The sequence below is a fragment of the Myripristis murdjan genome, chromosome 6 (assembly GCF_902150065.1).
Source record: "Myripristis murdjan chromosome 6, fMyrMur1.1, whole genome shotgun sequence".
In the NCBI taxonomy this organism is placed as follows: Eukaryota; Metazoa; Chordata; class Actinopteri; order Holocentriformes; family Holocentridae; genus Myripristis; species Myripristis murdjan.
In genome coordinates, this window is record NC_043985.1 from 31403911 (window position 1) to 31428110 (window position 24200).

At 41.7% G+C, this 24200-nt stretch overlaps 1 protein-coding gene across 2 annotated transcripts in view; it reads right to left on the bottom strand.

The window, feature by feature from the left end:
- The window catches only part of lonp2 (lon peptidase 2, peroxisomal), a 43599-nt gene extending 22259 nt beyond the window's left edge, over positions 1-21340 (bottom strand). For both annotated transcript variants that reach the window (XR_003928379.1, XM_030054395.1), the window contains exons 1-9: positions 21014-21340; positions 17014-17149; positions 16360-16467; positions 8335-8466; positions 7447-7569; positions 7186-7349; positions 5434-5528; positions 3465-3583; positions 1697-1836 (exon numbers count right to left, since the gene is read on the bottom strand). Coding sequence is in view for 1 of the 2 variants with exons in the window: in XM_030054395.1 (XP_029910255.1) it covers positions 1697-1836; positions 3465-3583; positions 5434-5528; positions 7186-7349; positions 7447-7569; positions 8335-8466; positions 16360-16467; positions 17014-17149; positions 21014-21246 (1250 nt within the window). In the remaining variant the exon portion in view is untranslated. The remainder of the gene's footprint in view (positions 1-1696; positions 1837-3464; positions 3584-5433; positions 5529-7185; positions 7350-7446; positions 7570-8334; positions 8467-16359; positions 16468-17013; positions 17150-21013) is intronic.
- Between the last annotated feature and the right edge of the window lie 2860 nt (positions 21341-24200).

Sequence of the window (24200 nt, forward strand, 5' to 3'; positions counted from 1 at the left end):
TGTAATGCCATAATGTTCATTTTATGTGTTATTGCACCATGTATGATGACTTGAGGGTCCCTTTATTAAAGGCCATGCAAAACCCAAACCCTGAGCTATTCTGGGTAGATGATGGCCAGAAAACTGAAATGGCTCTTTAATACTGAGGTATTTAAGACTGCAAATTTTATTTCTAAGGCCTGGAACAGAGGGCAGCATATAATGCAAAACCTGAGGGCTATATTTTGGAAGGGCCTGGATTTGGATTTGACTTTGTATTCCTGATTTATTATGATGTTTATTTTTTGTTGTTGATGTATGTTTGAGCATGGTTTGTAATGTGTACAACAGTGTCTTGTAAGTCCATAGGGGCTGGGCCTCTGAAACTGAAGCTTGACACTTAAATAAAAGAATCAATCAACAAGCAAACAAACAAAAAAATCTTGACATGCCAAACGCCATCTCTCATGAACGTGTCAGACTTCAAGGTTTATAGTCACCCGACATAAAACACCAACTCTGCATTCAGCTATGCATTCAGTGGGAATGTACTGGACATGACAGTGTGTGTCTGTCTGCTCCCGGCATCGGCCACGCAAACATTTCAGAAGCTGCTCAAGAGGATTTAGAGACTGAACCGGTTGTGTCTCCAAACGCTGCAGACGTTTCCTTTGACTTCCTGGTGCAGATTCTTTTGTCTGTCGTCTGTGGGAACCTCCACACAGACACATGCGTTTTAATCTGAATCATGTCCGGCCAACTGTATTAGCCACGGGTCACGTAAAACATCTCAAGGACTTTAAAAGCGATTTGGACGCACCTTAACTCAATTAGGAGCGTCTCTGCGGAGGGACTCAGCGTTTATTGGCTCAACACATGTTTTCATGTCTGCCTCTCGTCACGAGTTTGAGTCTGTCAAGCCGTCTCGGCAGCAGCGCGTCGCCTGCGGGTTCATCAGACGCTCAGCTGCCAAAAGGGCCGGCCGCAGCCGGAGAACGTACGAGTGGAAATCCTTCGGCTCCTGCTGATTCAGGCTGATTCAGATGATGTGTGTGGCAGCTACGATCAATAAGGATTATCAGGACATCTTGATTGTTTTCTCCAGCAAAACAAACAAGCTGGTGTATTTTAGGGCTGCACTGATTCCTCTTTGTCGATGCCAATGTCAATAATAAGTACAAAAGCATCCAAAAATACCAAGAACCAAACTGATCCACGACTTTGGTGCAGCTTGGATGGTGTGTTTGGGGTTACCGGATGAAATAACTGATATAAAATCAATTTTCCCACCATTTGAGAAACACATTCCTCTGTTCGCCAAAAATCCAGACAGTTTGGGTCTGTTTCTGACATGCTGCTCAGGGCTTTTGGCATCAGATATCAGTCTTTGTTCAAATCACACCGACGTCGTCAAAGCTCGGCCGTGGCAGAGCTGAAGTCCACGAGTCTGTACTGCAATAAAATGTGCGTGTTTAAAATGAATAATATTCTAAAATCCTCAAGCGTTTTTTTTTTTTTTTTTTTTTTTTAAATCTCACCTGCATATCTTCCTTCTTTTCTGTTGCTGTCATGTTTCTGCCGCTTTGTTTGATACGTGCAAAAAAATAAAATGAAAAATTAAATCAAATCAATGAAAGTCAACTTGAGGGTCCAGAGCATGAAAAGGTTTGAAAAGCCCCTGCTCTGCATGTGTGTGTGTGTGTGTGTGTGTGTGTACCTGTGTCCTCTGATGTCCGACTGGTCACACACTCCTCCCAGTGCGATGCGGTGAAACTCGCGGCCCAGCGTCCGGGCTATGGAGCGTCCCACACTCGTCTTTCCGACTCCTGGGGGCCCCACAAAGCAGAGGATGGGGCCCTGCAAACATTTACATGATTTATTTATTTTTTTTTATTTTTTTCCCCCACACTGCAGCATCATGACATTCACAGAGAAACAGAGAAATCACCCAAAACAATGGACAAATAACAGCTGCAGCACATTCTAGTTCAGCACAATAAATAACACATTGCATTTTTGATTTCTTTCGGGTTTATGTAATCATTTCAATTAAAGCTTTCACTCTGGTTTATCAGCTGATTAGAAACTACAGTAAGCCATGTACATTTGAAAACAGCTTTATTTCAAAACACAGCTGTCGGAAAAACACGCCAGCATTCGATCCAATCGATCGAACAATTTGGAGCCGGTTCTCGATTCCCGTCCCGATGGAAGATTGATTGAGAACAGAGAATTTCCAAACGGCTCATGTGGGATTGTCATGTGATCGAACTCAGGCACCGACATCCAAAACTCATAGCTTCATTTTCTCTGCAGACAAAAAAAAAAAAAAGTCTGGCTGCGTTTGTCTGTTCTGCGCCTTTATTTTGAAATCCTGCTTGGATTAACACCAGTCACTGCGACGACTGCACTTTCACAAAGAGCAGAAACATCACGCAGGTCACAGGTCAGGAGCAAACGCAGGCCCAACAGAGCGGACGTCTCTGTTTTATATCATGTTGGGTGGATCAGTGTGAACAGGAAAGACGACTCTGATTGGATTAAAGAAATACAAACAGCCACGAGTGTTTTTTCGCCCGGTATCACAACAATAAAGGCTCCAGCCGGATCTTTCTCCAGCACGAAAACAAAGCGTGAAGATTAGGGCTGTCACGATAACAGATGTTCAGCAGTCGCTACCAATACCAGTGAATTTCCTCGATTCTTGATAGCCGTTTCGCTACCACAGTAAAAAAAAAAAAAAAAAAGAAAGAAAATAAAAGAAAAAAATGTACCTGAACATGCACTCCTTTATTAAAATCTGTTGAACATTCAAGTATTTAAGCCTTGATGTGTTGAAAAGAGACTCCACAGAGTTCAGCAGAGACATGAGAGAAGTATGGAAATAATAAATAGGCTTATACATAATTAGGATAAGAAACAAATATTTAAACAGGAGACTTTGAGGGCACCGTTTGCATATTTTGTTTTGTGAATTTATTATAATCCCCTGAGCTTCCGCCTCGAGAGCTCAATCCCTCCAGACGCGACTCTCGCTGTGTTTCTTTTGGACGAGCCGAGGCCGAGCTGCCGTCTTCCTCCTGTGTTTGTCTCTTCTTCGGTTCATACTTAAACGAGGTTAAATCGCATGTATACCGCCCCCGTCAGGTCTGGAGGAATGTGTTACGGCCCGCTGAAGGCTTTTTCTAAATAAATACATCTGGTACCTACGGTGCCATAAAATACCGTCGTATTTTTAGACTATTGGCATCAATTCGGTGCCGTAGTTTTGGTCCTCGTGGCATCCAGAGTGAAAATAGGACTGCCTATGCAAGTCTAATGAAAAGAGGAAGACACAAATACACTGTTTTGCAATGTACCTGACTCACAGTGCTTAAGTCTGACGCACAGAATAACATTTCTTTGCCGTGCAATGTTTGGACCGACTTGATCGATGGATTATTAATATAATATAATATAATAATCGATTGACTGATGAGGAGCACCTTCAGCGAAGCCTTCAGCTGCCTCACGGCCAGATACTCCAGCACTCGTCTCTTCAGCTTGTCCATGGCGTAGTGGTCGTTGTCCAACAGGATACGAGCCGCTTGGATGTCCAGGCAGTCTGAGAGAGAGAGAGAGAGAGAGAGAGAGAGTGGGGGGGGGTAGAGGTGGACAGAAATAAACAAGGGAAGATGAGATGAGGTTCAAGAGAGGACAAAGTGGAGAGAAAGAGGAAATTAGGTGGAAAGCGAAGAAACAACAGAGAATTTGAGACAAGATGGAAAAAGAGAGTTTATGCAAAAAAAAAAAAAATCATAATCATATCGATGCGTTTGCACAAATCTGTGAATATAATCCCGGGTCGTGGCTCGTCGTGTGGAGGCACCACGTGACAGCGGCGAGCGATCCGAGCGATCAGCTGCAGAAAAAACAACAAACCACGGCGGCCTCTGGCACGCGAGGCGGAAACAACGTCTGCTCCGATTATTTGAAAGGAAATAAGTGAATAAAGTGCGGTCGTCTGGTCGTGAGCACAATGAGCTCATTAGCGGTACATATCCTGTTTTACTCGGCTCTTGGGTTTCTGGCACGTCGGGCTCAACACGAGAAATAAGTGTTTTCGTGTCACGCTGGTAGTGGGATGTTTGATACTGTGGTCGACCGCCACAAATAAATCAGTCGTATTTTTGTTGTATCCTGGCGAGACGATCGCCGTGGAATTTTTATGACTCTGTCACAGAAATCCATCTTGTTCCATGTTTGGACCGAGGGCGTCTGGGACTTTCATCAAGTGGAAGTGAGGAGGTTTTCAAGACGTTTCTCATGACAGGTAAGAGGAAATCTAACACTGATTCAACAGCTGGCACAAATATTAAAATTAAAACAACTTGAGCCTCCTCAGATTACAGTTCTGTGGACGCCTAAAACTGAATTTAAAACCCTAAAATCCTTTATTTAACTCTGTTTAAGACCACTTAAGGCCTCGAGTTCAGGTGGTGTAGATTAACATGGGTGGAAGTAACTAATTAAATTTACTCACTCTACTAATTACATTGTACTTCACTACATTTTAAATCAGATCCATCACAGAGAACAAGTGATCACTGACAGATTGTGGAACCTTTCACAATAAAAGCTCAGTCAGCAAAGACGAGAAGAGGAACCTGCTTCTGCTTTGCTGGTGCTACTTTTTGTCATTTTCCAAACTTCACAATAAAAGCTGCACCGTGAAAAACTGCAGAGAGGACCATTTAGACTCAACTGTGGGAAAAAAAAAAATGTGGAATAAGTGGAAAAAGGAGCTCAGTCACTTTTACTGCCAGGACATTCGAAATGAGACACTTTTTACTTTTACTGCGGGAGATTTTTACTGCACTACTTCTACTTCTACTGCAGTCACATACCAGCAGAGGAACAGTACTTCTAGATAGATGGATAGATAGATAGATAGATAGATAGATAGATAGATAGATACTTTATTCATCCCGCAGGAAATTCGCAGTTTTTCAGCAGTATCCACAGATTACAGATTAAATAGATTAAAAAAAAGATTAAAAAAATAAAAAATAAATAAATAAATAAAAAATAATAAAAAATTTAAAAAATAAAAAAAAAATAAAAAATAAATAAATAAATAAATAAATAAAGAATAAGATCTAAGTACAACAGAATAAGATCTAAGTACAACCCACTGTGCAAAAAGCAATGTGCAAAAAAAAAAAAAAAACACCATGTGCATGGGTGTATAAAATGTGCATAGAGGTAGGTCAATGTGCAAATTTAGAAGAAATATACAGTATACACATCTGCAGTCAGATACCAGCAGAGGAACAGTACTTCTACTACTACTGCAGTCACATACCAGCAGAGGAACAGTACTTCTACTTCTACTGCAGTCAAATGTCACGTTCTCAGTGCCCTTTAACACTCAACACCACAGAAATCAAACTTGACGGGCTTCACGGTGTTTACCTTTGGTGCTCTTGCTCCACGGCAGCTCCACCATGAGATCCAGGTAGTTTCTGGTCAGAGCGTATTCAGGCATGGACTGAGGCATCTTCTTCAATCTGAACACAGATCAGCGTTTATGAAATAAGTGACAATCGCATATAAAAGTCCATTCTAGTCGCTTAAATTGATCAACCGTATCAGCTGAGGTTCGTTTCATCCTGTCACAGCTCTAAGTGAACATTGTGGTGTTCACGTTCTGAACAGAAGGGGGCAGCAGTGCATGCATATGTGAAAGAGACCTGCAGGTAAAAAGAGGTTTGAAATTTCTGCAGGTAGGTTACTTTATGGTTTTCTGTTTACATCAGAATCAGAACTATAATACAGAAAGAAGTTGTTCTAGATTGACACTATTTGTGAGTAATGGATATTTATTGTATTATGCTCATTTGATTTCAATTTAGTGTACTAAGTAAAATTATCTGTACTATATGAACATATGTTCTATTTTTGTTTACTTCTGTAGGTATTTTATGTCTGTTATATTTTGTTTATCATTCTTTGTTATTTAGGATGATAGTTGTTGCTTTCATTTTTTTTTATATATATGTGTGACTGTATATGTTACATGTTTTTAATTTATTTTCTTTTTTTCTTTTTTCTTTTGTTTTTTTATTAGGTTTTGCTTGTAAATCTTTTGATTATATTGTATTTCTTATTTGACCGCAGGAAGAATAGTCACTAATGGGGATCAACAATAAACAATAAACAATCAATTTTATTTGCAATAATTGCTTCTTTATACAAATAACTTGACACTTCTGTATATCACACACACACACACACACACACACACACAAATGAGTACGTGTTGCATACAGGAGGGAAGTATGTGTGTCCAAATATACAGACGTGCTGTTCTGGCTGAATAACGTATAAGCAGAGTGCAGCAGCTGTGTCTGTCACACGGTCGGCACTCGGGTTTGAACAGAAACAGACCGGGGCGTCGTTTTTGGTTTTCAAAAGTATGGAGCACATCAACGTTCACTTCACGTTCAGTTTTCACACCTGACCAGAAAGTCCAACCATGTGTAAAAAGTTACAGAAAGTGTAAACCAAAGACTGCTGGTGTGAAAACAACGAAAGCTTCCAGGGAATTCAAGCCTCCTTTTGGAGATTTTCACTGAGCAACTAATAGAAACTGATAATGGAAATATTTCACCCAAAACAAAAATCTATTCATTTGCACTCATCATTTAAAACGTGTTAATGTGCAAAAAACAAAACATATCTTTTTAACCAAGCCTTTTTATAGTATGCCTTTTACTCAATATCATATGCTCCAACATTTTAATCAATTTTAAGGCATTTGTATTCTTATTCACATCTGATTTTTTTTTTTTTTAACTTCAGATTTTTAGCTGCGTTTCCTATGTTTTAATGTTACACACTACCTCTTATTTTTCTCATTTATCTCCTTTTATTCCTCCTGTTGATGTTCTCAATTATTTATTTGTTTATCTATCAATGTGTATGGATGTGTATATATATGTGTATACATATCTTATTTTTATTCTTTTTATGTGAAGCACTTTGAGCTGCATTCTGTATGAAAAGTGCTACATGAATAAAGTTTATTATTATTATTATTGTTAAAAATGTGTGATGATTCTGCACCACGAAGGAGTGAGGGAACTAAAGAGCAACTGAGCACAAATTTATTGTAAATTTTTGAAATGAGGCGATCAGGAGTGTAAATCAGGAGTAAGTCCGTACCTCTTGAGCTCTTTGACACAAACTTTGAGGGCGGCCTCGGGCATGTTGGCCCTGTGGACTTTCCTCTCCAGGGCCGCGGTGTCGTCTCCGTCCTCGTCCTCACCCTCCTCGTCCAGGGAGAACTGCCGGCCCGGGAAGACGGCGCCTTTACGCACCGAAAACACCTGGACAGGTGAACGGGAGGGGGGCGTTACAGAGGGGGCGTGGTGAACAGGTGAGCAGGAGGCAGAGGGAGGACAGAGGACAGGAGGAGAACGTTACCCTCTTCTCATCGTCGGGCCTCGGACTCCTGGTTTTCTGCAGCAGCTTCAGTCCCTCGATCTGTCTGGTCAGCAGGGGGAGGGTCTTCTTAAAGCGCTCCTCCAAGCTCACCGCGTCCAGGACCTCCACACACACACACACACACACACACACACTTTAATGTGAGGTGTATGTTTTGTCTCTTGGTCAAATGTGAGATTTCCTGACTTTTCTGTGCCTCAAATGTTGAATTTCCATGAAGTAAATACAGGTAACATGAGTTTTTTTTCCTTAAATTTTACACTCTCTAAGCATAGCATGAACACAGAACGGTGTTTTTGGTGAAGTACTTGTCACTGATTATTTTGAGGCTGACAAAATTATGTTCCATGACTACAGATGATACAAAAAAATGAAAGAGTTTAAAAATGCCTCACACAAAAAGGAGAAAAAACGTGAATAATATTATATTATGTTTCTTTTGATTTGCAGAATGCACAGTGGTTAGAGTGGGCTAAACCTAAACAGTTTTAATAAGCAAGAATTTCAATCATTTTATTTATTTGTGGTTAAAATCCAACAATAAAAAAAAATGAATAAGTTACTTTTGGTTTAAGCCACGGCCACTTTTTCCCCCAATCCGAATCCCAATTATTTTTCCCCAAAACAAAAACAAAAACAAAAACAAAAACAAAAACAAAAACAAAAAGTGGTGCCTCTGCAGAGCCTGACTGACGACTAATTCAATAACAGATGAGCACACATGTTCACTCCAACTTTCTTTCCCTCTCTCTCTTACTAACATTAACACACACTCACTCACCCTCACAGAGATAAACACCCAGTACACACACACACACACACACACACACACACACACACACACACACACACCAGAGGCTGCTGTACCTGTAACTTCTCCTTGTTTGTGGCTCGGATCATGGACGCTACGACGTCGGGCAGCGTTTCTCTGGGCAGGCTGTCCAGGAGACGCCTCAGCTTCGCCACCACAGGGACAGACATGTCCAACATGCCTACCAACTACACACACACACACACACACACACAGAGAGAGAACTTTTTTTTTTTTTTTTTTAAACAGCAGGTGTCAAACAGCCACTGATCTGGAGAGTGTATCGGGGGATTTAGAGGCTCACACAGATTTACTGCCATCACACTCCATCACTCCCTCGTATGTTTTCACCGTGACTCAACACTCCCCAGTCCTTCTGGGAAATCTATAAGGAATTCACCCAGTGAGGTTAAGGCTGCTCGACCGCGGCAAAAATCCGAATCAGAATTATTTTTAATCAATACTGAGATCACGATTACTTACCGACTTTGGAAACTTCATTTATGTATTTACTGAACATTTTTATTGCCTTTTTGGATTTGCTTGGACTTTAATTATGACCACGCCACAGTGTTTTTAGGAATTTTAAGAAGGATTTCATGAAGGGCTGTTGCAAAGGAAAAGGGTGCGCTGGGTTTACAACACAAGACAAAACAAGAGCTTCACTGCAAAATGGAATACGGCACAATAATCATTTTATCTCGATTATCTAATTTTCATAATCGTCGGAAGCCAAAATCAAATTGAAAATAAGATTAGATTAATCACCCGGCCCTGAGTCAGGGTAAATTAATGTCTACCATAGATGAAGTCATCCATCTGAAACAGATATGCCATAAAATTTTAATTTAATGCTGAAATTCCAGGCTGATAATATGAAAATAAAGTGGACAGGCCGACAGAAACCCGCTGGCTTCACTTCAAAATACTGAAACTAATTCCCAAATCCCATTAGTTAGGACTGTATTTCACTGAGTCCCAAACAATGTCAATCACAGCCTCTCAAAGCGGCACCTGCTGGCCAGAAGCTGAACTGCAGGCAGCTGCTGGCAGGTCTGAATAATTTACTTTGTGAAAGTCTGAATAAGTTATTTTTTTGGAATTAGCTTCCCCTGTACAGTCGATGTTGTCTGGGCCACGCCTCGGCCTGCACATGTTTGGACTCAGGAAGTGTGGATTCATTAAACATGCAGGGGGGAGGGGCGGAGCGGAGACAGGTGAAGTTTGAGCGAGGAAACGCGAGTTATGTTCAGTCTTATACGTCAGCAATGATGTATAAATCCCACACGTGCTTTTCATCTGACATTTGGAGTCACGAATCATGGAAAGATAACAACTCAACCCTCTGAAACCTTGATTTCTTTCCAAAAAAAAAAAAAAAAAAAAAAAAAGGCCACAAAATTACCCCCCCAATTGTCCCAGAATATTATCCAGAAGAAAAATAAAATAAATGAAAGACATCATATGGTCATATATTTAAAATTACACAAGTAGCATGAAATCACCCTAAAATTCATAAAATAAATTACAAGACAGTAACCATAAAATTAACAAAAAATTTGAAAAAATAAATTACCATAAAATTATAAAATAAATTACCATAAAATTAACCAAAATACCCCAAAATAAATAACAAGATAATTACCATATAGGTACTTACAATTTGGAAAGAAATGTAAACTTTAATAATAATATTTTTTATAATAATAATAATAGTTTTTTAAAATAGTTCAAATTACGAGCATGCCACAGGTTTCACAGGTTTCAAAGGCTCCATTCATTTTGGACCAAACTTGGTGGCTGTATTACGCCGGCACAGCGCAGCAAATCCCACTACACGGAAAGTGTAGTGGGATTTTAAAATCTGATAAATGACATTAAATTCAGTTGTCAGTGTCTGAAGAGCAGTGAAGCAACACGCCACCCATACAGTACTGCAGGTATTAATACAGCATATAAATATTTCTGGCATATTTCAGGGCACGGGCTTTTTTATCTTTATCTTTTATCCGCCTATACCGTCCTTTGTTCTGTCCAGCATCTGGCAGAAATCGTCGTCTTGGGACTACATTTTTTGTTTCTGTCTGCCCTTCTGACATGTAGAAGATCCATTTAACGTGTGGACAGACAGCGGTGTCAGGCCGGGCGGCGCAAAGAGGAGGATTTACAGTGAGAGCTCTCAAAGTAAAGCCCTGGTGAAAAATGGAGCGAGCTTCACCTGGAAGGACAGGAAGATACTATGTCAAAGTCCAGTGAATGACTGTCCTGCAAAAAAACAAACAAATAAAAATAAAAAATCAAACTCTTTGCCTCACAGGGGTGTTAAACTCCCATCAGCACGACGAGCCCTACTCTTTTTTCTTCTCCTGATGCCAAGTCACACTTTACAGTCAGACGTCTCTCAGAACCTGTCAGAAGAGGGATTTGATTCCACATAATTGCTGATATCATTCCACAGCGCTTCACACATCAGACAACATGTGGAGTTTTGACACAGGTAAAACACACAACCTGCGGCTTTTAGGTCATTATCAAAATCTCTGTGGCTTTTAAGTGTGGTATTTCAGCAATGTCAACATTTTTGTGGCATCCCTTCTGTCAGGGGACTTTTTATGATTTTTTTTTTCCTACCTTACAGAGAGTAAGTCAGATTAACTCGTGACTAAAAAGGAACTGCTACTTATTTTTAGTCGCTATTATTCTGCTACTTAAAAGTTGCTCTTCTATTTGGCCATCTACTAGTTGTTAATTTTCTTTTCTCAGTAATAGCTTTATGTCATCAAAATTCTCCTTTGATATCGACGTGTGATTCTTTACCAGTGGGCTGGAACAATAGTTTCTGAATAATGACCAGTTTTTATTTGTAAAATCAACAGGTATATAATAATGTCTGTTGACACAATGAAATGCTGTGAAGTGACATTTTGCCAAGGCGTCCTCTCAACAGGTTTCACTTCATATTCAGCATTCAGATTCAGATTCAGATATCCTTTATTTGCCATTGTGTAAACACACATAGAAATTTGTTGCTGCATTTTCATGTGTGCATTACGTACTCTTTTCACAAGTAACACACAACAAGTAACAGAACACAAAAAAGAAAAACAACAGTGCAATGATGATGCATAGGATAAATATGATAAATAGTATCAATATAAAGTGCAGTATTGTGCCGGTGACACTAGGGGGCGGTGGTGGGAGGGAAGCCAGAGTCATTGAGCAGCCTGGCTGCTGAGGGGAAAAAACCAAGTCTGTGGCGGGCTGTTGCAGCCTTTAGCAGCCGCATCCTTCTCCCAGATGGGAGCAAGGGTGAGGAGGCCGTGGCCAGGGTGGGAGGGGTCAACCATGATCGTCCGTGCTCTCCTCAGCGCCCTGGAGTCATGCAGGGACTTGAGGGAGGGCAGGGGATGGCCTATCACCCTCTCCGCAGAGCGTATCACCCGCTGCAGCTTGGCAAGATCTCTTGCAGCTGCAGCGGGGAACCAGGTGATAATGGAATGTGTGAGGATGGACTCAACGATGGCCGTGTAGAACTGGGCCAGCATGGTCCTCGGCAGCCTGAATCTCCTCAGCTGCCGGAGGAAATACAGTCTCTGCTGGGCCTTTTTCAGGAGAGCCGTGATGTTACGCTCCCATTTCATGTCCCGAGAGATGGTCACGCCCAGAAAGCGGCATGACTCCACGGAAGTCACCTGGGTGCGTCCCAGCATGATGGGAGGGGGCTGGGCTGCATTCCTTCGGAAGTCCACCACCATCTCCACTGTCTTTAGTGCATTTAGCTCTAAGTTGTTGTAGCAGCACCAACTCCGCAGCCGCTCGATCTCCCTCCTGTAGGCCGACTCATCCCCCCTGGAGATGAGGCCCATCAGGGTGGTGTCGTCTGCAAACTTAAGGAGCTTGACCGATGGGTGGAGGGAAACACAGCTGTTAGTGTACAGGGAGAATAGTAGAGGCGACAGGACACAGCCCTGCGGGGAGCCAGTGCTGGTGGACCTAGGGATGGAAAATCTTTTCCCCAGCTTCACCCACTGAGACCTATTGGTCAGGAAGTCCGTAAACCACCTGCGAGTGGAGGCCGGCACCTGCAGCAGTGATAGCTGGTGCTCCAGGATGGATGGCAGGATGGTGTTGAAGGCCGAGCTGAAATGCACAAACAGGATCCTGGCGTAGTCGCCTGCAGTGTCCAGATGGTCCAGGGTGTAGTGCAGAGCCATGTTCACGGCGTCCTCCGTGGATCTACTGGCTCTGTACGCAAACTGAAGCAGGACCAGCACAGGATCTGTAATGAGCTTCAGGTGGGCCAGGACAAGGCGCTCCAGGACCTTCATGACCACAGAGGTCAGGGCGACGGGTCTGTAGTCGTTAAGGCCCGAGACCTTGGCCTTCTTGGGGATGGGGATGATGGTTGAGGCCTTGAAGCACGCTGGGACATGACACAGCTCCAGCGAGGCGTTAAAGATGTTGGCAAACATGCATGATTTAGACGATGATGTCAACGATACAACTGAGTATTTTTATGTTATTTTGTCAAACCGTCCAACTGAGTGCTTAGCTGTTCTTTTTTCCAGGAGTGTCAAATTTTATTATTTTATTTTGAACAAAGGCATGGATAAATACAGTAGATGTTACGACATTAAAAGCATGCCACACATAAACAGGTAGATTTTATTTTTTAAAAAAATAAACGAATGATGGGAATGAAACTGAATATAATAGAACAGCGTCTCGTTACATAAGTTTAGATTTAGTTCTTTCTTTTTTTTTGGTTTAATAAATGTTCACCAGTCCGTCCTGCTCTCACCTGCTTCTTCTATCAGACCAAGAAGCTGAAACACAGATGAACTCGGCCAAACCGGCAGCAGAGATATGACAAACGATAACCAGCACTTTGTGGTCTTCACAACAGGGACAAATGAGGTACAGGCCATGTGTGTATTAATCACCGGCCTGAAATACCAGCAGAGTGAACGAGTTACAGCGGACAGTAGCAAACTTTATCAGGAGGTTCAGGAGCCTTCCTGTTAGAAAAATGTGCTGCCTATCTTATACCAAGTAAGAATGGAGTGCCAGTGCCCAATGTCCGAACATAGCGTTCTCATGTATCTTCTTGTTGTTCACGGTCACTCTCACCATGGTCAGTCTCACCATGGAATGCAACTGCAGCATCTTGCACCGCGGCATCTTGCACTGCACCCAACTTATTTCACTTCCTAGATGAGTCTCCATAGCAACAATGTATGACTGAACAACAATCATGCACATAAAGACTCACATGCTCAACTTTTTCTTCAGATAACTCTGTACTCTTGTACTGACTTGTCTCCTTGCTGCAAGAGAAATAAACGCAACTGCTTTGACCCGTTCACACGCTACGTGTGAACGGGTTGAAATGCGTGTGTCTCACGCCCAATGCGTGACACTTGAGAGCCCTGAAAATGTTCCCAAACTGTGGAGCCCCGCTGTCGCCGCTGATTCTGATGAGCACTGCTGCGCATGTGCCTCAAGGACAGAAGGCAAACATGACAGCGGAAGATTCAGCGGCAGTTTTGAGCGAAAAACAAAGCTTGAAAAAAAAAAAAACGATTACGTCGATTACTAAATTAGTCGCAGACTATTTTGACTATTTTCTAGGAAATCATGTCACAGGTCTAGGAAATCATGTCATATCACACCAATACTTGCCGCCCCACACTGGTTACCTGTTACTTTCAGGATCCAATACAAGTTACTACTGTTCACTTTTAAAGCTATCCACGGCTCTGCTTCCAGCTACATCTGTGACCTCATCCACCATCACACCCCCAGTCGCTCTCTGCGGTCAGCTGACCAGGGGCTCCTCTAAACTAAAAACTGAAGGTGATCGGGCTTTTGCAGCAGTAGCACCACGCCTCTGGAACTCGCTTCCTCAGGCTCTGAGAGCTGCCCAGTCCGTGGATAGCTTTCCAAAGCAGCTTAAAACCCATATGTTCCGGCAAGCCTTTTTAACGTAGGCCTGAGGCTACGTCCTCTCCGGCCTCTTTTTTATTTTTCTTTTGTACAGCTGTATGGTCTTTTCTTTCTTGCTGGTGAAAAATGCACTTGCACCTTATGTCGCACTGCCTCTTGTACACTGCGATGGCTTTATTATTGATGATGTTTTGTTGTTGTTGTTGTTGTTGGTGATGATGTCGATATTGATAATGATGTTGACGGTCACCTGACTGTTTTATCTGTTTTGTTTTTTTTTAAACTGTAAAGCACTCTGTATACTCGTACTGTGAAGGGCGCTATATAAATAAAATTTTACTTACTTTACTTACTGATTGTCGACGTCGTCGCGAATAATCGATTAATGGTTTCAGCCCTAATACAGCATAAACCAGACAGTAATAACTGCACAGTGACATAAACAATATTTTAAACGCATCACATTCTACATAAATATGTGTCTCACTGACTATCGTTTTGGACTGAAATGCAAAGTCAGTAAGGCACGTTGTATTTTAGGTGCCGCTTAAAATTGTGCAAATGATGTGCTTTTCTGTTTGTGGTGCTTTTTTGTTGAGGATGACGACAACGACGACACATCCACCGGTCTCGCCTCCTGGTCAGCGGGGGAAGCGGCACATGTGTCGAGACATTTTGGCGTTTAAACAGACTGCCAACCTCTCCGTCCTGGCGTGCCGCCGGTGCATTTGCCAAACAAAAAGCGCACAGCCAATGTTTATGGCTATTCCATCAATCACAATGAGCAGCAGGGGCCTGACTGGTTGTGCCAGATGGATTTATCTGCAAAGCATGAAGGGGAGTGGTTACAGGTGTAATGCATCACAAAAAACCACTTCTTCTGACTTCTGAAAAAGGGCTGAGGTGCAAATCACCGCATGATGGCTATAAATCTCAGTCCAGACGCGTTGCTCCTCCTCACAGCGAACTCGCCTCATTCTCCTCGGCACCATGTTTGGTTATCTGACGTCGTGTGCGGCCTTAGACGCAGAAGTGCAATCGACTCCAATGTCAAAACTCAATAAAAATACCAATTCAACAGTATTAGTGAATGGAATGACAGAGATCGCACTGTCATAATATCGAAACCGAAAAAAACGTCAAACGTGTTTAACCCTGCTGCTCTGCTGACTGACTGGGAAGTGTTTCATTGGAGCCACTGAGATGGTTTCCAGCTGCGTCTGTGATTGATCCTCCTCTTGAAACAGTTTCGCCGTCTGATCCCCCTCACGATCTCAATCAACCAAACACGGCCCGGAGGTGATTGAGATGAATGGGGGTGAACTTGACCCAAAGACAGATCGAGGCTGTTGGGGAAAAAAAAAAAAAAGAAGAAGAAGAAGAGGAGAGCTATTCTTTGGTCTCCTACCAAAACTCACTCTTTCAAAAGACCTGTGTGTGTAGCGTTCAAGGTCAGGACCGGCTGCTCTTTGACCTCTGACCTCAGACAGAGCTGCTGTCATGGCGGACGGCGGTGACAACAGGTCCAGGTGGAGAGATGAAGAAATCAGGACATCCAATGTGCTCAATTCATAAAAATCTTGCCACACACCAAGAAAGACAAACTTAACTGCTATACTATTTATTTCTACCTCTTTTGCACGTAAAAAAAAAACATGCTTAAATGTTTAAACGTGCAAAAACACATGATGTTTTTTTGTTTTTCTCACAAAAAATATAGAGATAAATAGTTTACTGATGGAGTGGGTCTAGAGCTTCGTTAGAGATGTTTATGATCTGAGCACATCTGAGTTTCCTGCACTTGACCAGCACCTGAACACAGCGACATACTGTAGATGCAAAGAATGGAAGGGCGATTCTTTCCATTTTTGTAAACCGAGGCACAGCCATTTGGCTAGTAGACAAACTGGTTGCCCGTGGCGACGGTCAGATGATGATGACGTCGTAGGACAGGAGGCTACAGGTGTTATGGAAACACCTGTTCACTTCCTTCATTATTTTGCTTTTTAGTTTTATTTTACTTTGCAGTTCATTCAAATGTTTTATGGAAATGCGGCTTGACAGGCAAACGCAGGCGAGGGCTTCATTGCGATACACACACACACACACACACACACACACACACACACACACACCTGTAGAGCAGCCTGGTAGAACCTCTGGGACAGCTCCTGCAGCTCCCCGTCCTCTGCTGTGACCTCCTCTGTGGAAGTTAACTCCTCCAGTTTATCCAGCTGCTCCACCTGCAATATGCAACCACACACACACACACACACACACACGCATGTACGTTTTAGACACTCAGCTGCAAACATTTTTTTACAAGCAACTACTGACAGCACAGAGTCAAAGTGATCGCCATATTATCACTAATCATTTGACAGCAGACTGCAGCTTCATTAAAAGGGGCAGAAATGTGAAAAAATGTCAATTTGCTGAATAAATGGTGCTTTATAGTTACACTACACATCCCCATCGCACATAATAAGGTGCAACAAATACAACAAAAACAGCTGATACAAATCTTTGCCGACCACCCTGGCGTACAGTGCACAGTCAATGTTCTGTTACTGGACAAAACAAGTGACATTTAATCCTTTTTTCTTCCTTCTTGCCCTCATTTCTCGGCCGTGTTGTGTGTGTGACTCTTGGTATCAGATTCTCACCCTGGAGAAATCAGATAGTGATTCTCTGTTTTCCTCTGTTTAGCGGCCCCAGTGTCTGATATCAGTTTCATAATAGTGTTATTATCCTTGAATTAAAAAAAAAAAAAAAAACAGAAGCTTGACCTCTGCCAGGGCGAACGGGCGCTGTTTCAGCAGGCTGGACACGCGAAAGCGGCAAACCCCGGTGATGAGGAGGGTGTAGTGCGGCTTCGGCCAGTTACTGCCCACCACCTGCACGGCCAGGCCTGCTGTGCCAATACTGAGAGAGAGAGAGAGAGAGAGAGAGAGAGAGAGAGAGGGAGAGAGAGAGTGAGAGGGAGAGAGAGAGAGAGAGAGAGAGAGAGAGAGAGAGAGAGAGAGAGAGAGAGAGAGAGAGAGAGAGACAGAGAAGCTGAAAGTGAGACAGAGCTCCTCAGTTCTCTATGAATCGATCAGGCTTTATTTATACACTGCAGAAAGTCCAAATCTTACCAAGAATATTTGTCTTATTTCAAGTAAAAACGTCTTATTTCTAGTCAAAATATCTCAAGCAAATTTTCACTTGTTCACTTGTGTCACAGGTGAAAATTTGCTTGTTTCATTGGCAAAATTTGTTTCTTGTTTCAAGCTAATTTTCACTTGTTTCAGGAAACAAGTTATTTCTGAGGTGATCATGTCTTATTTTAAGTGCAATAAGATATTTTGACTAGAAATAAGACATTTTTACTTGAAATAAGACAAATAATCTTGGTAAGATTTGGACTTTTTGCAGTGTATGGCTTTTTCATTCATATAAATGTAATACAAAGTGCTTTACACAATAAAACACAATTAAAAATAATAAAAAAAATCCCGATGTCAGCCCCAAACCCTGAGCACTGAACCCACGCAGACTTGAAGTGATGCACACCGCCTCCTGCGTCATAACAGGAAATGCCAACAGGAGTGTGTGTGTGTGCGAGTTTAAGGGCTTCAAAAGACCTGAATACGAGGAACGTGGGACAGTAAAACACCGTTTAGCACCCATCTGTTGAAATATAGTGTTGTGTTTCATCTCGCAACTGTCTCCAACTGGCATCAAGGCATAGTCCATGAAGATTCATAGTGTCCACACTTTATACAGATCGTAAAGTTTCATCTGTATCAGACACGAAACAGGTTTCTTCTTACCTCACACGTTTCGGCGGTAAGCTTCCGCCTTCATCAGAGGGAAAACCACATTATGGACCAGGAAAAAACAAAAGTCATCCGCACTCAAGACAACAAACAGCAGCGCTGGATAATGGAGGCAGTGGAGATCAGAAAACGAGCGCAAACAACAATGAACCGGGACGAGGGGGCCTACATGCTTTCCACAACCTGGAACAGTGTACTCAAGCAGCAGAGTGACAGCAAGAGGCATGGCCGTCCTGTCAAATTTTTCCCTTAGGTGTCTATCCACTCCTAGATAGGAGAGGATAGAAGTGGAGAGGATAGAGAAACAGCGCAGAGGTGGTGACATGGAAAGAAAACTCCTCCAAAGGGAGACCTACTGGATTTATTTCCTCAATACCAAGTCACCTAAGGGCCTCAATGAGGAATTTGACATTAGGCCCTTTTTGTGAAATGATATTTTTGTGTCTTTTCTCCGAACAGTGTTGATTAGCTATAAAACTGTTTGAAAACTGTGATCTCATGCCTTTGTTGTGTCTTTGTATGGTTTCCTTATAATAATCTGTACATCGTGCACATTGTATTTTTTGTATTTATTGTGTATATTGCATTGCATTGTATAGTGGGAATAATATATGCCCATACATGGCTCACTTGAGGCCGCCTGGCTTGATTGATAGATGCCAGAGCTGTGATGTCACCAGGCTTTCGGCCTATATATACACCTGCCATTTGCCATGTCACTCCTGTATAGTTGCCTGAGGAAGACCGTTTGGCCGAAACGTCGTCAATAAAGCCTATTGGGAGCTCAAATCCAGTGTGCGGATTTTCTTCCTCTTTCTCGTTGTGACCCTGTGATCATCCGGCACCTGGCCTAAAACAGGATTGGATGTGCGTGCAACCACTCTGTCTATGCGACCTGTCAAATTTGACAGGTCGGCTATGCTCTACGTGTAACATCAGCTGATAAAGACACGTCACACACCACCTAGTGACACCTCTGATGAAGGCGGAAGCTTATCACCGAAACGTAAGGTAAGAAGAAACCTGTTTCGTGTCTGATACAGATGAAACTTTATGATGGCATCAAGGCATGTTTATTCACCAGTAGCCAGAGGAGTAACACTTATTTGAAGTAATTAAATAACTTGATAGGAGTTTTGCAGCCATCAACTTTATTAAAGAAAGAATTTTACACATTTTTTGAAATAAGACACTACAGATTCTTGATCCATCTGCACTCTTGTATGGGTGGTCTTATGAGTGAAGACATTTTTTGGCATTTTGTTGATAAATTTCTTATTAAAGTAAGAGAAAGGGCAAAGGGAGCATGACAAAAAAAAAGAAAAAAAAAATGCCATGCCACGTCTTTTATCCAGCCTTAAAATCTACATTCTCCTAAAACAAGGTAAAAAAAAAAAAAAAGTTTGCCAGTGAGATGAAATAATCTGAGGTCATTTCAGTGGAGAGCTCGTCACACTGTGATGGCTGATCCGTCTTAATTCATGCTGCATTCATAAAACAACTCAATGATCAATGTTGAAACATCTACAGAACATTTTAGTGGACAAACTGTGTGCTGCCGGTGGAGAAGCTGACCGTCCAGAGTCAGATGACGCTGCTCGGTCAGCGGGCCAGCCTGCCTGCCTGCCTGGCAGCTGGTTAAAGGTTAAAGTCCCTCTCTGTGTGAAAGTGTGTGTGAGCCTGGCCGACTCTGCCCTGCCACTCCTGAGCGACGGAGCTTTCTAGAACAAACGGCACGTCGCACAGACTTTGAAACACTACGAATGATGAAAGCATGTTCAAAATTCCTATTAAAATCCAAATAAAATACCACGATCTTTGTTTATTTGACGTAGCAAACGATTACGATCACACCTATGCGTGCTGTGGAATTACTCTGCTGACTTTCCATGAGTCGAGCTGCAGCTGCAGGGAATTTAGGCCTTGTTCACACTAAGCGGGAAATTTGAAAAAGCATCTGTGTTTCTCTGTTTTAGCCTCCATCCACACTGAGCCGGCACCGTCCAGCCACAACAACGCAGCTTCTCAGAAACTCTCCGAGGTGTTTTCGTCTGGACGGGGAAACCAGAGCTTGAAAACGATGTACGGTTGTCATGTGATCGAGCGTACGCTTCTGTTTGTAGAGCAAAGTTAGGCAGGCGAGCCCGTGCACCATGACGCACTGTGTGTGTGTTTTCAGGCGTTTCAGTGTGGACGGGGGACTGTGGGGAGTGAAGGCCACCTGGACGTGACCTTACAGACGCCACAGTCCAGTGGTTCTCAAAATGAGGTTTGGGGTCCCTGAGGAAAGGCAACATGAGGATCAGTTTAAGGTCATGACTACTTGCTCAATAAAAGTCAACACAAGAGTAACAGGATGTTTGTTTAATGAATGACTAAGTGCAGTTTTAGAAACAACAGGTGGATTAATCAACTAAAATTCTGACAATCAATTAACTGTTTTGGTCATTTATCAAGCAAAAACATCAAACATGTGGCGGTTTCTGCTTGCCAAATGCTAAGATTTGTTTGCTTTTCTCCACTTGTTACTATGCATCAATTAGTCATTTTGGCCAGGGGGTGGCTGCTGCTCAGACTAAGTATACATTTGTAATCTAATTCAAATTAATTTAGGCTCTGCTACCTTGTGACAGGCATTAGCCAACATTTTAGAAACGGAAATGACTGATTTCAATGACGTGCATGGTGCATCTGGACTGGAAAAAAAATAATCTGTGAATTCAAGCTGCAGCTCCTGTAATCATTAGGTGACATGAGCGCTTAATGAACGCTGTTAACTCGCTAAAATCCTCATTTAAGCTCCAATTAATGAGAATACATGTTGTTTTGCAGCTCTGAAAACTGTGGCCACACGCTCACAGTCACGTGACACGTCCAAAACAAAACTGCAGCTGTGACAGCGAGGGGAGCGGCCCAAACAACAACAACAACAACAACAACAACAACAGCAGCAGCGCGGTGCGGTCACCTGTGCAGCGTGGGCAGCTCGTCGGCTTCGTGCTCCGGGTCTCTGGTGTTGGGAATCACTCCGATGATGGTGCTCTTGAGCGAGGTGCCCCGCAGCAGCCGGCTCCGCACCAGCTGCATGTTGCGCGGCGTGTCGACGCTGAGCCGCATGGTGGAGCCCGGCAGCAGCACGCCCTCCTGGGTCAGCAGCAGCGGCAGGCGGCCCGGGATCTGGATTCCGCCGCTGGACGACATCGCCGGAGGTTTTTCTGGACCCTGACGGTGTTTTCTGACAAAGTGACGTCTGCTTCCCTGACCTCGTCTGCTGAACTGTGTCGAGCCCAGCAGGCCGGAAACAAAACAAAACACATGACTTCCGGCCTCCACCTTTCAAAATAAGACTGACTGGCTGAGCTCGCCTGACAGGAGATTTATTATAGTTCTGTATTTCTCATTAGTGTTTTGTTTGTTTGTTTGTTTGTTTGTTTGTTTGTTTGTTTGTTTTTCATTTTTCGTTTTTGTTTTTCGTCTCTTTAGCTCGAGTCAGTTTCCAGAGTGGCTTTGCTCCTTTTCAGTTTGGTTTTTACTAGTTTCAGTATTAGTTTGAGTTAGTTTTTTTTTAAATTATTATTATTATTTTTTTTATTATTATTATTATTAATTCTAATATGGGGAGTGTTTGTCAGAGAAGGTATTCCGATCCAAAACCACCATTATCATTTTTCATTTTGTTTTTCATTTTTGTTTTCCACCAGCTTAGCCCGAGTCCGTTTCCAGAGTGGCTTTGCTCCTTTCAGTTTAGTTTTTATTAGTTTCAGTATTAGTTTGAGTTATTTATTCATTTTTTTTTTTTAATTTATTTTTATTCTAATATGGGGAGTGTTTGTCAGAACAAGTAAGCTCACATATCTGACCAAACTGACTAAAACTACAGATATTTTCTGTGTATTTTTATTTTATTTCAGTTAGTTTTATATATGCACAGTACCGCTTCAGTTAGTTTTCACTTTTTGTTGTAAAGTCTAGTTTTTATTTTTATTTCAGTTAACTAAAATATTTTTTTCACACCTTTTTTTTTTTGTTTTGTTTTGTTTCGTTTTTAGTTTAGTTTTTGTTCATAATAACTTTGGTTCCCAGTCAATAAAAGTCCTGGCTGCAGTTAATCCCTCAGGCACCTGTTGGTTTGATTTATTCTACCTTGGTTTCCTTTCCTGAGGCTGAATTATGCTTCCTCACAACGTAACCTCACAACGTGCACACACGCCCCTCACTCATGCACGCCTCACACTGACATCCACACCCCATGTCTCGTTGATTATTTCAGTTATTTAAGTTGTTTAATTTGATTTAACAAGAGAAATAAACCTTGAGAACTAAGTATGTATGTAAAAATAAATGCAAATAAACATATATAATTATTGAATGAAAATACAGTTATATTATACCCTAACAAAACCACTTAGAACAGAAAATTCATAACTACAAACTACATAACATATGCTTTTATTTTGCAGATAAAGCTTCCATTTCCTAAAGTAGTCTGGCCTTCCTTTGTGTGTCTTGTTTGCAGTCTGAGGGACAAACTGTACCGTTGTGTTGATGTAATCTCTCCTGGTGTTTCTCTCAGTGGACTGTAAACTCTGTAAACCATTACCTCTGAACTTTGAACTGCTTTCAAAACTCATCCTGTGAGTGCACTGGTTCATATTTACTAGACTACTTTACTTTGATTTTTGCAGTTAAAAATGCATTGTGGTATTACAGCATGAAGATAATATCAGTATAAACACTTTAACAGCTATTTTAAAATACTTTAATTCTTTAATTGCAGATATCTAGTTGTAGTTTAGTAACTGTAATGTGCCAAAACGTCTTTGGCAAAGATGTACAATGTAAATACAGGCGTTTTTTCAAGCTTGCATGCTGATACACACACTCAGTGTCCTCTTTATCAGCTCCACCTGCACAATCTAATCCAATCTAATCCAGCTGTTGTGCAATAAAGTTTCCTTTCCTGCTGCCTATAATGCTCAGCTTGTCTTGTTGTCACAGAAATAGAGGTGCTCATTCACTTCTATGTTTGGCATTGAGCTCATAGTTAGTGCTGCTGTTGGAATGGGCTGCATTTTATTGAGAGCTATTGCCACTATTCTGTCCCCCTCATTGTATGTAAATGAAGAGGGACAAAAAATTAGAAACACCAATCACTATAATGCAGTCCAGTAGCAGATCTCTGCAAACTACAACCTCAATAATAAACACAGAATTAAACTGACACATTCTCCTCAATGTCAACACAAACTGAACATTATAAACTTTGTTAAAAGGTAGAATTTAAGGCACAACTGTTGACCTGAACTGCATTAGACTGGACAGGTTTACTGTTCCAGCACAGCCAGACACATTGAAAGGATAAAGGCAAAATTTCTGTAATTATACAGTAATGACTTGGACAGAGATGGAGTTGATAAATATAGCCATTTATTTATTTTTTTAATTTTTTTGTGTAAAAGCATTGTCACATAGCATTATACATTTCCAAAAAAATAAATAAATTTCAATATCTTGTGTATAAAAAAAATCTGTTTTTTTTTTATTAATTTTTTTTAAAATCTGTCTTCAAACCAAACTCAGACAACAACCCACCAAGTTCCTGCAGTCATCATTTTTCTTTTGTCGCCAGTCAACTTTGGGAAATAACACATTTTGTCCGCAAGAAGGGATCTTTGACTATTCCTTAAAATGATTATCGTTATATGACAACCATGTAACTGAGCTGCTTATGATCAGTAAGGAGAGTAAAAATACATTTATTTATAATGATCGCTGCAACATCATTGTAGATTTTTTAAAATAATTTTTTAAATTTTTTTTAATGCATGGACCAACTTTGATCCCTAACAAACTTTCAAAAGGCTGTGAAGTTCCCGACAGTCTCAGGCTCAGACCACCACTGCTTGTCTTCTATACAATCATTTAACACCACCGTCTGCCTCCTGATGAGCGGCACAACCGGCTTCACAAGGCTTTCACATCATTAACATGAATATGCAAAAGTTAGGAGTGAACACGTTAATCCAAAGTATCCCTTTCACACAAATCCTTTCGCAACTCATAGAAACAGCAACTGCAGGGTCACTCCACCATCCTCTTCCTCGTGGAAAGAAACACGTCACTTTTGGTTAACTGAGGATAATGAGAACAAAATA